General features: G+C 42.0%; 1 protein-coding gene and 1 long non-coding RNA gene across 2 annotated transcripts in view; one reads left to right on the forward strand and one right to left on the reverse strand.

Moving 5' to 3' along the window:
* The window catches only part of LOC135083408 (ATP synthase subunit gamma, mitochondrial), an 89,425-nt gene extending 81,269 nt beyond the window's left edge, over positions 1-8,156 (forward strand). The window contains exons 2-9 of the mRNA XM_063978149.1: positions 1,721-1,739; positions 1,927-2,101; positions 2,625-2,703; positions 3,125-3,182; positions 3,906-4,063; positions 4,972-5,136; positions 6,938-7,040; positions 7,607-8,156. Coding sequence (XP_063834219.1) covers positions 1,938-2,101; positions 2,625-2,703; positions 3,125-3,182; positions 3,906-4,063; positions 4,972-5,136; positions 6,938-7,040; positions 7,607-7,770 — 891 coding nt within the window. The 5' untranslated portion in view covers positions 1,721-1,739; positions 1,927-1,937 and the 3' untranslated portion in view covers positions 7,771-8,156. The remainder of the gene's footprint in view (positions 1-1,720; positions 1,740-1,926; positions 2,102-2,624; positions 2,704-3,124; positions 3,183-3,905; positions 4,064-4,971; positions 5,137-6,937; positions 7,041-7,606) is intronic.
* Positions 8,157-8,426: 270 nt separating this feature from the next.
* Positions 8,427-14,408, reverse strand: LOC135083527 (uncharacterized). The gene is made up of 2 exons (XR_010259633.1): positions 14,352-14,408; positions 8,427-9,777 (listed from the first exon to the last, which is right to left on the reverse strand). It is a non-coding gene; the product is annotated as an uncharacterized LOC135083527 (long non-coding RNA).
* Between the last annotated feature and the right edge of the window lie 309 nt (positions 14,409-14,717).

The raw sequence follows: 14,717 nt of genomic DNA on the forward strand, positions 1-14,717 counted from the left end.
CTAAACTGAATAAATATTTTTTGATTTTGATTTTGATTTTAAAATTACTTCAAAGCGTAATATTTCTAAGGACCTTGCTTGTATAGCAAGAACCTTAAGCTGTTATGTGGGAGATAGCTCAACCAATTGTGTGGTCTGATCATCTGGCAACTGTTATTCCTACCTACTAGTGTACTGATTGATTTCCTTTCCAATAATTTGATAACTTCAATAAATCTTGTATATTTAATGAAAATTCTATAATAAAATCCAAGTCCCTATAAAACACTAAAAGTTTATTAATTTTAGATTTTCATATTATGAGCACATAACCACCATAACTATGTCTTTACATTTATAACATACCACCACTTCTCCACTCTCAAAGGACCTACTTACTAAAGTATTCAGTTTTGCACTATGCTATTGCTGTGCCTGTAATTTCTAACAATTTCAGTCCACATTAACCTGTTCAGCGCCACGTCAAATACAAAAGCCATCACTCTGACGCCACACTTGATAAATTATTCAGTTTACATAATACTCAATTAGCCTATTACTGCCATCATTTTTAAGGCAGGTGTATCCGTCGTTGGCGTTGAAAAGGTTAAATTACATAGCAAAGCAGTTTGAAAATCATCGATGGAATCACCATTATTGTATGTGATACATTTATATGATGACCTGAAGCACTTGTTTGGAAAAGGAGACATGGAAGGTGTGACAGGAGAAGTAAGTATGTAGTACCTAAGCGTACTTGTGTACATAATTAATATATGATAAAATATATTTCTAAAATAAAGTTGGTACAATTAAAGCATTTTATTTGTATAAACATACACTGGGTAAATTATTTACTAGAATACAGCTAAAATTACTCCTTCCACTCGTCGTCGTCTTCTGGAATGTTGTCGGGCTCCAACATTTTATTTAAATTGGAGTCTTCACCATCATTCATCCTGTTGAACAACGAAGTCAGAAGCTTCTTGTTCAGATGATCTGTTTGACTTATTTCTCGTGTTGGCTGCTCCTGAATTTCTTCTGGGTTTCCCATTACGTTCTTCTCTGGAGTAGGCATCTTGAAAAGTATACCAAATGCTCTAAAATCTAATTAAATTTTAACAAAAACAAATGAAATTAGTCACTCTTCGCTGTCAGTTTTAGATAGTTCTGCCAAAAATAAATGCTTGCATATCTGGCCTATTTCGTTTAATTTGGGGTATTTTTAATTTGGCTGGCTTATGAAACGTTCCGTTGCAGGATTATCTGATGGTTTTATTTGACGTTTGAGTTTCACTTATAATCTAGTAATTATTTATAGTGTTAATTTACAACAAATACACAATGAATAATAAGAATAACGTTTTGTGATGTGGACACTTATTTTTATTCATACAATCCCTAATATTATTTCTATGAACTAATTAAGTTATGAAAATTCCGCTAAACGAAACATTTCCAAACGTCATCAGTCATCACAGATTGCTGCGTTCTGAAAACATTAAAAATTGTTTTTAAAATGTGTAGCTATAATATTTTCCTTGTATCTAAATATTTTCTTAATTTTCGTTTTTCCTTTAGCATTGATTTTATAGCTTTGATAACAAAGTATTTAATTTTCAGTAGATTTTTTTTACAGCTGAATATATTAACCAAAACGGTGCGTTCACTTATTTTTTTTTCTGGCATCCCACATCAGACGTTTTCAGCCAGCGACATTTTTCGTCGGCTGGTGATTTTTCTAAAAAAAGCCCACAAAAGTTAGTAATTGCCTTTTATTTACGTTAATTTTGCGTTACCAATCAGTGCTCAGTTGTTTTTTCGGTGCTCCGTGCTGTACATTACGTGAAAATATTTTGATAACAGCAAGTCCAACCTTCTTACATAACTTGGGAGTCTGGAGGACATAACCTGTTCATAAATCAATTTTCTCGTTATTTTTCGCAGAAGCCGCAAAAATGCTGGGTCGTTTCGGGCCGGGTGTGTGCACCCAAGTGGTTGCTGTGGTTAACAACCAGCAGAACCGTAACATGGCCACATTGAAGGCCATTTCTATTCGATTGAAGTCGGTAAAGAACATTCAGAAGATCACCCAGTCTATGAAAATGGTGTCAGCTGCCAAGTGAGTTTCTGGGCGGTTTCAACACTGCTGTAATGTGTGTGAAGTGTCCTTGTAGGATTTTGGATAAGGATGATCAAAACCATGTAACTAGCCAGTAAGATACGTTGTCACCACATAGGAGTATAAAAAAAAACAAATTAGGTATGCTTTGTTACTGGCTGAATAGGTTTTGAATTGGAACTTCTATGGAATGCCTAGTTTTGACATTTTCACTTGTTAAAAACAGTTGAAGGATATTAATTTATTTATGTTCAGAATATGGATACACAGTGAAGCACTTTGGTATAGTGAATCAAGTACCTGCACAATCCCTTTCCTACTTAAAATATTAATTTGTGACAATAAAATTTCAACTGGGTATTTTGCTGAATGTAGTACAATGTAAGGTGTAGGTAAGGTTTGAATTTTTAACACTAATTAAGTAGAATTTTGGATCTTATAGTTACATAAATTTCAGTAGATTTAATAGACGTTACTTTTATGTAACAATACCCATTTTTTAAGACAAAATGTGTTTTTTTAGATACACTCGTGCTGAGCGTGACTTGAAGGCCGCTCGTCCCTATGGCGAGGGTGCTGTGCAGTTTTACGAGAGGGCAGAGGTAAGATTACTCTTCATTTTTCTTCCTTATAAAAGTGTTAATAAGCCAGTGCCCCGATTACGGTAATTTTTAACGTCTCCAATCCAGACGCGCTTCATCGATTCTGCGATACGATTGGTCGAAACAGCTGACGTTGACTGACAGCCGACTGTTTTGACCAATCGTATCGAAGAAGCGCGTCTGGATTGTAGACGTTAAAAATTACCGTAATCGGGGCTCTGAATACAATTAGTTGGTGAAGAAACACCCATTAAAGACTTAACAATTAATAAAAAACATTCCTGATGTACCTAGACTTGCATTTTCAGAGTTATGAAGTTACACCAGTTTAGACTAGTTTGAAACAACACCCTCGGTGTATCTTTTACAACAAAATGGTTGTGCAGTTATTATTTTTCAACATGAATGTATTCGTCTGCAGGTAGCTGCCCCAGAAGATGAGCCCAAGCAACTGTATGTTGCTATCACCTCTGACAGAGGTAAGTTATTATATTAGCTTTATTTACTTTCATAGAATTGAGTATTTTTCACTACTCCCCAATAACCAAAGCACAACTTTTTTCAAAAGGCGCTGATCATTCTGATCTTAAAAACTTAATCAATTTTAAATCCTACTTATATTATAAATGCGAAAGTTTGGATGTCTGGATGTTTGTTACTAACTACTGAACGGATTTTGATGAAACTTTACAGTATTATTGTTTATAACCCAGAATAACATATATGCTATAATTTATGACGATCTGTGACAAACTAAATTTGCTGCAGGCATTACCTGCAAATTAAGATTTTTGGTTGTATTTTAATTGAAAAAAGTAGTTTAATTAAGTTGACAAAATAGTGATGTCGCTGGCTAGTATTGCCATACAAAATCTATGGGAGAGTTGACATTTGACAGTTTAAAAAGTACGTCAGTTAGTTATTTATTTATATTAACCGGCAGACAGTGGTGACTGAGTTTGTTGCGGCGCTTCTTCTCAGCACTTGCCAAATGTTGGTCTCGAAGCGCTGGTAGGGTAAAAAGATTATGAGACATGTAGAGGCTCCTTAAGAGCAAAATGACGATTTGTAAGAACTATTTATTAGTCTAAACAAATAAAGAAATTTTGACTTTGACTTTGACAGTTAATTGGTGGTGGCAAATACCCTATTAGTCATGCTCCTGCAGTGGAGTCTAAATGACCTTGTGATGATCTTCCCAGGTCTTTGCGGCGCGGTGCACACCGGTGTCTCCAAGGTAATCCGACTCCGGCTTCAGGAGCCTGGCGCGGAGAACATCAAGGTCATCTGCGTGGGCGACAAGTCCCGTGGTATCCTGCAGCGCTTGTATGGGAAGCACATCATCGGTGTGTGCAACGAGGTGAGCTCAAACCCCCTTATTAATAAACAGTTACACTTGGGATGAACTCTGGACTAAAATGACATTTCCATACTAAATGACAATTTAACTAGGGTGTAACTTTTATTAAAAAGGGGGAAACTTTTTAAAATTGGATCATGGTCCTAATAATGGACGTTTGGAACTGATATGTATTGAGGTTAGCAAAGAGTAGTTATAAGTACTACTACTCGGAAATGCGAGTCGTCAAGTTCTAATTGTTTATTACTATGTAAGCATCAGTATCCACAACTCTAATATAGCTTGCCCTGTCATCATATCAACAAAAAAATATCGGCTTCTTATTTTGTTTTAATTTTTATGGCATAATCTTATATCAGCTGCTTCTATCTACTAGTGTTGCAAGTCAGCATCTTAATCTTAGAAACTCGCTCTTCTCGTCCGTGTTTTATAAACTTATGCATGCATGCATAAGTTACGACAAGCAATTGTTGTGCTCAGCAATTGTTGTGCTCAGTAGTGCTCTCCCTGTTTGGGTGTCCACGGAAGACCAGCGTCGTGGCATTATCTACTGAGATGCTACGACACCATGCTGAGTGGATACCTTTTCAGTATCATTGTAATTACCTTCTCATTAAATAATAATAAGTATTGTAAGTGTATTGTCGATGATACTGAATAAACATTTTTTCTTTCTTCTTTCTTTCTTTCTTTCATACAAAGCATTGTAGTTTCAACCAGTACAGCGCGCTGCAGCGTCTAACCGTTTATTTATTCAAGACAGTCCCTGCCTTTTTCAAGTCGTTCGAGCCAGATATTAACATAGTCCTTCGAGACGGATATTAACATGGTCCTTCGAGCCAGATATTCACATGGTCCTTCGAGCCGGATATTCACCAGCAACCTCTTTATAAACAATCCGTCCCCAGATCGGGCGCCTCCCGCCCACCTTTATCGACGCGTCCAAGATCGCCAGTGGCATCCTGACGTCGGGCTACGACTTCGGCTCCGGCAAGATCATCTACAACAAGTTCAAGTCCGTCGTGTCGTACATGCAGTCCGATTTGCCGTTGTACAGCCAGAAGGCTGTTGAGGTGAGCTTACGAAAATAGCAGTTTTAGCATACACACATTATTCTGTAGGGAAAAGACCTTAGAAAATGGCCAGTTGGCTATATGGTGGCTATTTACTTTTTCTTTCTACTCTTATTTTCTAGTGTCCGACCGAAACTAGTTTTACGACCGAAACCGAAACCGAAAACGAACTTCGGCAACGGTGTCTATTTCGGCCGAAACCGAAACCGAAACCGAAACTTCCTTACAAGGCTCATATTTTTAGGGAAAAATAAAGAAAACGTTATTATAATCAGTTAGTTAGTCTTTATTGTTTTCTCTTTAAACTGCATTAAAATTGAACTTATAAAGCGCCTTTTTACTCTAAAAGGTATCAAATTGTGTATTAAAAAAGAAAAAGAAGGATTTATAGTCTAGATTTTTAGTGTTCCGTAGCCAAATGGCAAAAAACGGAACCCTTATAGATTCGTCATGTCTGTCTGTCCGTATGTCACAGCCATTTTTTCCGAAACTATAAGAGCTATACTGTTGAATCTTGGTAGGTAGATGGTATTCTGTGAACCGCATTAAGATTTTTATGCAAAAATAAAAAAAAAATAGATAATAAATATTGGGGGCTCCCAATACTTAGAACTGAAACTCAAAAATTTTTTTTCATCAAACACATACGTGTGGGGTATCTATGGATAGATCTTCAAAAATGATATCGAGGTTTCGTTAGTATCTACTGTGTACTTGCCACTTGGATACCTTGGTGATAAATACTAAAATGAACTTTGAAACTCTGAATCCATAACATTATCACCAATGCACTATAGTCATTACTAACTACCTAACCAATGTTTGTTTACGTATAGCATTTGCGAACCAAAAATTTTTTTTTGATGTTTACTACCCGCTCTTATGTTATAACGACATAAAACGAGATAAAACTTACCAAATTCAAAATAAATCACTCGAAAATTCGCTACCACAACAAAACTAACAGCAAACAAACAAGCGAGCGAATCACGACATTGGCTCTGATCGGATTCATTCACTCTTTCAACGCGCCGAACATGACCGATAACAGCGCGGAAACTCCCGAATGCACATTCGGTTTCGGTCGTAGTTTCGGCAAGTTTGCCGCCGAAAACGAAACTAAACCGAAACTCGTGTTTTTACCGAAACTCAACCGAAAACGAAACCGAAACCGAACATTCGGTCGGACACTATTATTTTCCTCATCATTTTTATGGACGCTAGAAATTAGCACGGATCCAAACTTGACATCAATTGGTAAAACTAGGCAAGTTGCACTTTATGATCGAATCGAAAATCGAATAACTCCATACAAAAAAATGACAACTATTTTTCGACTGGTTTATGTTTATAATGTGCGCTTTGTCTAGTCTAGACAAAGCGCACATTATAAACATAAACTCTAGACCCACTGCTATGGTTAGTCACAAACTGTAGAACAAACACACACTAAGAGGAATTTTCTTGAGTGTAGATTTATATACCTGTGTCGTTTCGTAATACGACCCTGGAATTGATCTATGGTTTTTTCAAAATGTTAAAGTATTTAAAATCTGTTTATCTAATATTTTTATCTGTTCAGTTCCAATACTATTTTTTGTTTTTCGGAATGCACGATTCTGGTTAATTAAGTAACTAAGAGAGGCCCACAGTGTCTTGGCTTTCGACCATAAATAAGATTTTCCCTCAGGTCTGCGCCATCTCTAGTCAGTTATCGATACTGTTAAGTACACGATACTGGTTGGTAAAGGAAAGGATTATTTGATATTTTAAGTTACAACTCCTACGTTTTCAATTCCAGGGCGCCCCGAAACTGGCGACATACGATTCTCTGGATGCTGACGTGATCCAATCCTACATGGAGTTCTCGCTCGCTTCCATGGTGTTCTACGCGCTCAAAGAAGGTAACACATGCTTGCTGCTCTAACATACATACCATCATCATTTCAGCCATAGGACGTCCACTGCTGAACATAGGCCTCCCCCAATGATTTCCACATACATATTGTGGAAATTAATTTTAATATCTTGCTAGGAGAATGTATTAATTATTATTGGTGTAATATTGGTCAAGAACAGTAAAAGCCGCAGCACACAGTATGCTACTTTTAGTATTGGCGATTGGCGATTTTGCCACTGTAACGATGCAGCATCGCGATTTCGCGACATCATTCGTTCGAACGCGGTATCGGAATCACGCGTTTTAGTGACTGCTAACGCTGTGTTAAGCTTCTTAAGTGCGGTGTGGAATGTGTGGTCATTGCATTCAGCTTCTAAAAAGCGCCGATGCTAAAAGTAGCGTGTGTAGTGTGACTATATAATTTTAAGAATTAGTCAAGTCTGTAAAAACAGTTCAATCGAACTGTCAGCTTTTTGATAATAAAAATACAGCAATTACCTACTCGGTGACTAATAATTTAGCCTCATTATCATTAATGGCAGCTCATTGATATACAATCTTCATTCCCAGGTGCATGCTCCGAACAATCTTCCCGCATGTCTGCCATGGACAACGCTTCCAAGAACGCTGGAGAGATGATCGACAAACTCACGCTCACCTTCAACAGAACCCGACAGGCTGTCATTACCAGGGAGCTGATCGAAATCATCTCTGGTGCCGCCGCCTTGAACTAAACATCCGGCTCGAAGGACCAAAAACTGACATTTTGGATTTACGTTCTTTTTGGATGGGTTATATGGAAACGTCTGGAAATTGTGGGTGTTTATTGAATTGGTCCTTCAGTTACATTCTCAACGATATTTATTCTATTCTACATACTGCCGGTTCAAGTCTGCCGACATTCCGATATGAGTGTTTGGAGGGTATCCGTAAAACACGCAATACTCGACACTGGCTTTAACACCTTTACCGATATTCTGGGACACTCGTATTTATATGTAAATTGTATCAAAATTAAATATTCTCGATGGCGAGTTGTTATGAACTAGATAATGTACAACTGAAACCGATTATGTAAGGATGCAGTGGTATTTAGCAATAAAGTATTGTTTAGACCAAATGTTTCTTTTATTACCTAGTCTTTGCCCTTACAAGTAAAGGTCATAGCAGACTTATCAACTCGGAAATGGATCAACACCTTTCGCGCGCTGTCAATCGGAGGCGTTTACATTAAGGTGCGGATAAACTCCATACTGCAAGAATTTCTTACAAATAATACTGATTGCCGCGATTTGATACGGTTTCGATCCCTTTCCGGGTTTTTAAGTGTGCTACGTCTTTTGACTGCAGTGTCACTCGTAAAAAATAAGGTGGTACAGAAACTCAAAAATACTAGATGTAAAATTTTTATTTTCTAACTTACAATCCATAACAGTCTTAGCGTTAAAACATTATTCTATAACTGTGTAGCACACAAAATTTACTATTGCTTTTAAGGCTATACAGTATGCATGCTTGCTCAAGTTTATACATGCCGAATAGCAGCATGATCTTTTAGCAAAAACAGTCTAAAATTACAAAGACATGCTTACTAGTGTTGATTTGTCGTTAGTTTTTGAGCAAACTTTTATATTATTGCTAGCATGGTTTTATACCAATTTTGTGTCAAATAAGTAATTCTAAACATGCCTCTATTTCAAGACTACACAATATTAACATTATTTATCATACTTCGGGATTGTGACAGGCAGGTTTTAAATTCATACAGTCAACGGCAAAATTATGTGAACACATTTACTTTTTATTTAAATTCTCTTTAGAGAGAAATCTGTCGTCCGTATTCACAAACATTACTATGAGGTTTCACAGTGCGCGTGGACGCACAGGGTGACACACGAACCAATCACAAAGCTCTATTCAACGCTGTGCGTTTGATTTTCTGCTTCACTTAAGCAAGCATCGTTTGTGTACGGGCGCGTGTTTGATGAAAGAAAAACCCCGTTTTTCCTTTACGTTTTCATTACATTTGTTGGCATAACGTAAAAGTGTCTTCATAATTTCACAAAAAACTGTATAGCTAGACAGTGGTATAGCCCAGTCTAATAAATAGACTTTATTCGAACAATACTTAGAGTCATGTTTGTTCACAATACTTTAATAGCTGTTAAAATAGTGCCAAAGTATAAGATTTATCACTAAACCTAGTTTAGCAATTTTAGCAGACATCAAAATTGGTACCATGTCTAAATCTTTAATAGTAAATTCTAACCTGTCACTTTTATATCCCAACAGCATTCAACTATACAATAAAAATACATGGGTTAACGTTATATATTAAATCTATAAGGTCACTTACTTTAAGGCTTCCTTTCGCTTGTGTGGTGTTAAAATCCTTTGAAACTACTGCTTGAAATATCAAACATTTTACTAAAAATATTTTTAAAAACTACCAATTTTCAATAAACGGAGGTAAACAATAAAAACGGAATAAGTTTTAACAGCCGAGAACTAAAAAACAAAATGAATGGCAGATGATAATATTTACATTAAAATGTGATGATTTTTGCAAAAACAAATCGTTGCAGTATATTATTTTCTAAAGGAATGTAGCCTAACAGCAACGGCTACGTATAATACTCATGATTGCATTATATTATAAACATAATAAGTTTAATAAAGTTATATTTACAAGACAGGCCGCCAGCGACATTGTGTATTCCCGAAAAGTGAGGAGTGATTACCTGAAACAAGTAAAATAAGTTAAATAACGAAAATCGACTAGTTGCAAGATAAGAGAGTTGAATTGTAATTATTTTATTGCTAGACCCCCTAACCCTGTAACATTAGATTCTATAATTGGTGCGGCTAGAAGGATGCGGCAATGGGCAGGGCACATAGCACGCAGAACTGACGGTCGATGGGGCAGCAAGGTTCTGGAGTGGAGGCTACGTACCGGCAAGCGTAGCGTGGGACTTCCATCACAAGATGGACAGATGACCTTATAAAGGCGTTGAATGCAGGCCGCTGTCAACCAGCCAATCTGTCTTAAGAAAGGCCTATGCTCCGCAGAGGACGTCCTATGGCTGAAAAATTACTTACACTATTGATTTGCGACCGGTGGCGCCATGATGGTTTCCTTAAGGATTCAAGCTACTTATACCCCTCGTGTACATAGCTGTCTGATGTCCACGAAGATGTGATGAAGCTTCTGTGACCACTGGTTGAGAACCACTAAGGGACTCCCACATTAGCGTCTTTCAAGAGCGACGCCCATTATGCCGAATCGATATGCTATTGACGCTGCGCGGGCGCTGGCGACACTATGACACTTAAAAGTGTGAAGGGGTTCCTTGTATGCTACTTTCGCTATCAACCGTTGTCTTAAGAAAAACCTGTGGATGTTTGTGGCTGAAATATTGAGTGGCTGTCGAAAAAGCAACAGCGAAGTGAAGAGGTTGCGTTAATTGTCCGGAAAAACGTTGCGTTGTGAGACTACGACACTTGAAAGACACTAGTGAGGTTAGTTCTTTATACCCCAAGTACCCAATTAAAGTCCCAAGCTACTCACGTCACTCGCGCAGGGCGGGCAGGCGCTCCCCGGGCGGCGTGCGCCACACGGCCGAGGACGTCCGCTTCAGCCGCGCGCGCTCGATGTCCGGGAACAGGTGCCGCAGGTCCGGGCTGTGCACCCGGACGCCGGACAGCCGGGCCACGTGCGCCCGGACACTTGGCGCTGGACAGGGCCGGGAGCAGAACACGGCTGGGGCAGGAAGGTTCTGGAGTGGAGGCACTTACCAGGAAAGCGCAGCGGAAGACGTCCACCCACAAGATGGACAGATGACCTTATGAAGGCGCTGGATACCAGGCTGCTATCAACCAGCTAATCTGTCTTGAGAGGCCTATGTTCCGCAGAGGACATACTGGTGTGGGGAGTTGCTAGCGTGACGATGACAAGATACTAGTGTGGGGAGTTGCTAGCGTGACGATGACACTAAAGATACTAGTGTGGGGAGTTGCTAGCGTGACGATGGCACTAAAGATACTAGTGTGGGGAGTTGCTAGCGTGACGATGGCACTAAAGATACTAGTGTGGGGAGTTGCTAGCGTGACGATGGCACTAAAGATACTAGTGTGGGGAGTTGCTAGCGTGACGATGACACTAAAGATACTGGTGTGGGGAGTTGCTAGCAAGATACTAGTGTGGGGAGTTGCTAGCAAGATACTAGTGTGGGGAGTTGCTAGCAAGATACTAGTGTGGGGAGTTGCTAGCAAGATACTAGTGTGGGGAGTTGCTAGCAAGATACTAGTGTGGGGAGTTGCTAGCAAGATACTAGTGTGGGGAGTTGCTAGCAAGATACTAGTGTGGGGAGTTGCTAGCAAGATACTAGTGTGGGGAGTTGCTAGCAAGGTACTAGTGTGGGGAGTTGCTAGCGTGACGATGGCACTAAAGATACTGGTGTGGGGAGTTGCTAGCAAGATACTAGTGTGGGGAGTTGCTAGCAAGATACTAGTGTGGGGAGTTGCTAGCGTGACGATGACACTAAAGATACTGGTGTGGGGAGTTGCTAGCGTGACAATGACACTAAAGATACTAGTGTGGGGAGTTGCTAGCGTGACGATGACACTAAAGATACTAGTGTGGGGAGTAGCTAGCGTGACGATGACACTAAAGATACTAGTGTGGGGAGTTGCTAGCAAGATACTAGTGTGGGGAGTTGCTAGCGTGACGATGACACTAAAGATACTAGTGTGGGGAGTTGCTAGCAAGATACTAGTGTGGGGAGTTGCTAGCGTGAAGATGGCACTAAAGATACTAGTGTGGGGAGTTGCTAGCAAGATACTAGTGTGGGGAGTTGCTAGCAAGATACTAGTGTGGGGAGTTGCTAGCAAGATACTAGTGTGGGGAGTTGCTAGCAAGATACTAGTGTGGGGAGTTGCTAGCAAGATACTAGTGTGGGGAGTTGCTAGCAAGATACTAGTGTGGGGAGTTGCTAGCGTGACGATGGCACTAAAGATACTGGTATAGGGAGTTCCTTATATCCCAAGTACCCAATAAAGTCCCAAGCGACTCACGTCACTCTTGCAGGGCGGGCAGGCGCTCCCCGGGCGGCGTGCGCCACACGGCCGAGGACGTCCGCTTCAGCCGCGCGCGCTCGATGTCCGGGAACAGGTGCCGCAGGTCCGGGCTGTGCACCCGGACGCCGGACAGCCGGGCCACGTGCGCCCGGACACTTGGCGCTGGACAGGGCCGGGAGCAGAACACGGCTGGGGCAGGAAGGTTCTGGAGTGGAGGCACTTACCAGGAAAGCGCAGCGGAAGACGTCCACCCACAAGATGGACAGATGACCTTATGAAGGCGCTGGATACCAGGCTGCTATCAACCAGCTAATCTGTCTTGAGAGGCCTATGTTCCGCAGAGGACATACTGGTGTGGGGAGTTGCTAGCGTGACGATGACAAGATACTAGTGTGGGGAGTTGCTAGCGTGACGATGACACTAAAGATACTAGTGTGGGGAGTTGCTAGCGTGACGATGGCACTAAAGATACTAGTGTGGGGAGTTGCTAGCGTGACGATGGCACTAAAGATACTAGTGTGGGGAGTTGCTAGCGTGACGATGGCACTAAAGATACTAGTGTGGGGAGTTGCTAGCGTGACGATGACACTAAAGATACTGGTGTGGGGAGTTGCTAGCAAGATACTAGTGTGGGGAGTTGCTAGCAAGATACTAGTGTGGGGAGTTGCTAGCAAGATACTAGTGTGGGGAGTTGCTAGCAAGATACTAGTGTGGGGAGTTGCTAGCAAGATACTAGTGTGGGGAGTTGCTAGCAAGATACTAGTGTGGGGAGTTGCTAGCAAGATACTAGTGTGGGGAGTTGCTAGCAAGATACTAGTGTGGGGAGTTGCTAGCAAGGTACTAGTGTGGGGAGTTGCTAGCGTGACGATGGCACTAAAGATACTGGTGTGGGGAGTTGCTAGCAAGATACTAGTGTGGGGAGTTGCTAGCAAGATACTAGTGTGGGGAGTTGCTAGCGTGACGATGACACTAAAGATACTGGTGTGGGGAGTTGCTAGCGTGACAATGACACTAAAGATACTAGTGTGGGGAGTTGCTAGCGTGACGATGACACTAAAGATACTAGTGTGGGGAGTAGCTAGCGTGACGATGACACTAAAGATACTAGTGTGGGGAGTTGCTAGCAAGATACTAGTGTGGGGAGTTGCTAGCGTGACGATGACACTAAAGATACTAGTGTGGGGAGTTGCTAGCAAGATACTAGTGTGGGGAGTTGCTAGCGTGAAGATGGCACTAAAGATACTAGTGTGGGGAGTTGCTAGCAAGATACTAGTGTGGGGAGTTGCTAGCAAGATACTAGTGTGGGGAGTTGCTAGCAAGATACTAGTGTGGGGAGTTGCTAGCAAGATACTAGTGTGGGGAGTTGCTAGCAAGATACTAGTGTGGGGAGTTGCTAGCAAGATACTAGTGTGGGGAGTTGCTAGCGTGACGATGGCACTAAAGATACTGGTATAGGGAGTTCCTTATATCCCAAGTACCCAATAAAGTCCCAAGCGACTCACGTCACTCTTGCAGGGCGGGCAGGCGCTCCCCGGGCGGCGTGCGCCACACGGCCGAGGACGTCCGCTTCAGCCGCGCGCGCTCGATGTCCGGGAACAGGTGCCGCAGGTCCGGGCTGTGCACCCGGACGCCGGACAGCCGGGCCACGTGCGCCCGGACACTTGGCGCTGGACAGGGCCGGGAGCAGAACACGGCTGGGGCAGGAAGGTTCTGGAGTGGAGGCACTTACCAGGAAAGCGCAGCGTGAGATGTTCGTCCATATGGTGGACAGATGACCTTATGAAGGCGCTGGATACCAGGTTGCTATCAACCAGCTAATCTGTCTTGAGAGGCCTATGTTCAGCAGAGGACGTCCTGTGGCTGTAATGGTGACTTACACCACTAAGGCATGACCAGTGGCGCCGCTATAGTATCATAATGGATAGGGTTCTTGCAATTCGACCAAGTTACTTATATCACACGAGGATCGAGGAGGAACGACGTAGCTTACGTAGTCGCATAGGACACACATCGCGTGAATATTAGTCGCATTACGTCGCATCCTGTCATTTATCTAGGAAAATGGGTAATGGAAGACGCTAGATGTGGCTGAAATGATGACGAATATGTATTGCGGATAGGCGATAGTTAGGCGTCTCAATGTCGCAGGGAAGATGTGCCGGAACTAAAGACTCGACTCTTGGGTGTCGAGTACAATGAAGAGGTTATCTATCTAATTATAGTTCGTCTATCTACTCACGTCACTCGTGCAGGGCGGGCAGGCGCTGTCCGGGCGGCGTGCGCCACACGGCCGAGGACGTCCGCTTCAGCCGCGCGCGCTCGATGTCCGGGAACAGGTGCCGCAGGTCCGGGCTGTGCACCCGGACGCCGGACAGCCGGGCCACGTGCGCCCGGACACTTGGCGCTGGACAGGGCCGGGAGCAGAACACGGCTGGGGCAGGAAGGTTCTGGAGTGGAGGCACTTACCAGGAAAGCGCAGCGTGAGATGTTCGTCCATATGGTGGACAGATGACCTTATGAAGGCGCTGGATACCAGGTTGCTATCAACCAGCTAATCTGTCTTGAGAGGCCTATGTTCAGCAGAGGACGTCCTGTGGCTGTAATG

This window comes from Ostrinia nubilalis, chromosome 23 (assembly GCF_963855985.1).
Source record: "Ostrinia nubilalis chromosome 23, ilOstNubi1.1, whole genome shotgun sequence".
NCBI classification, from domain to species: Eukaryota; Metazoa; Arthropoda; class Insecta; order Lepidoptera; family Crambidae; genus Ostrinia; species Ostrinia nubilalis.